This window comes from Rhagoletis pomonella, unplaced genomic scaffold (assembly GCF_013731165.1).
Source record: "Rhagoletis pomonella isolate Grant_MI unplaced genomic scaffold, Rhpom_1.0 Rhpom_scaffold_32207, whole genome shotgun sequence".
In the NCBI taxonomy this organism is placed as follows: Eukaryota; Metazoa; Arthropoda; class Insecta; order Diptera; family Tephritidae; genus Rhagoletis; species Rhagoletis pomonella.
The window spans coordinates 1-1,000 of record NW_023490604.1 but is presented as its reverse complement, the minus strand read 5'-3'; the positions used below and the strand labels follow the sequence as shown (position 1 = coordinate 1,000).

Sequence of the window (1,000 nt, the reverse complement as noted above, 5' to 3'; positions counted from 1 at the left end):
ACTCTTTCTGCATGGTAATATCATTTAAACAAATTTTAAAGAAAAAAACCTTAATTTTTTTACCTTAAGCTCCGTCTCATCACCTTTTTTCTTTTGTATGCGTTCTTTTACACCCATCAAACGCGCCTGGCAAGACTGCTTTTTCTTCTTGAATTCCTCCTTTTCACGCTCCATCTCGGCCATGCGTTCGACGCGAGCCTGATGACGCCAACGGAACAGCGAAGGAGTGTCGATGTTGGGATGTGTGTCATCCTCGTCATCTGAAATCTAGCCAATATGTGCAACATTATCTACCAATCCGCAAGCGCTGAACGCCTATAAAAAAGTTTTTCTTAACTTACTTCAATATTCTTCCATTTGCTGTAGTCTACCATTGTTTGTTCGCCCTCGCTCTGTTATTTAAATATATTAGTTTTTGAGCTTGTACGTGGAATTTTTCACGAAAATCTTTAGTTTTTTTATCTTCCAATAAACCGCTGGTTTTTTGCTAGAATCTTCTTTTGACGTTTTAGGCTAAAATTTTGAAAGTGAGTTGAAAGCAGAAGAACCGATGACATTTGAAATATGTGGATTTTTGGATACAGAAACACCAGGAAATACAGGGCCATGATACAGGGCTACATAAAGGTACAGGGTGAACTTGATGATTGAGTTTTTTCGTCATTCCGTTATTCGAACATTTTCTTTGTGATGCATTTCCGAACTTTTTTTTTGCAGTTTGCTTTTAATCAGGTTTTAAATATTTAACTTTCCAGATTAAATGGAAGCTTTTTACATCTGAAACTCATTGAATTAGCATGTAACTGTAAAATTATGATTTAGATAGAGGAACTCGCAAAATGCTTTTAGATAAAAGTTTTGGATTTATGTATATTTTTTCCTCTTTTGGTAAGACAACAACGGAAATATAGGTAAAAGAAAGTGTTTAGAAAAACAATTGAAACACAGTAGGTAAGACAGTTTGAAAGATTTTGTTTATTCTAGATTTACATTAATAATA

At 34.4% G+C, this 1,000-nt stretch overlaps 1 protein-coding gene across 1 annotated transcript; it reads right to left on the bottom strand.

Annotated features, from left to right (window-relative positions):
• Positions 1-6: 6 nt before the first annotated feature.
• LOC118732887 (hsp90 co-chaperone Cdc37-like) lies at positions 7-532 on the bottom strand. The gene is made up of 2 exons (XM_036461991.1): positions 342-532; positions 7-267 (listed from the first exon to the last, which is right to left on the bottom strand). Exons 1-2 carry the CDS (start codon positions 372-374, stop codon positions 25-27), a joined length of 276 nt encoding a protein of 91 aa, XP_036317884.1. The 5' UTR covers positions 375-532; the 3' UTR covers positions 7-24.
• Between the last annotated feature and the right edge of the window lie 468 nt (positions 533-1,000).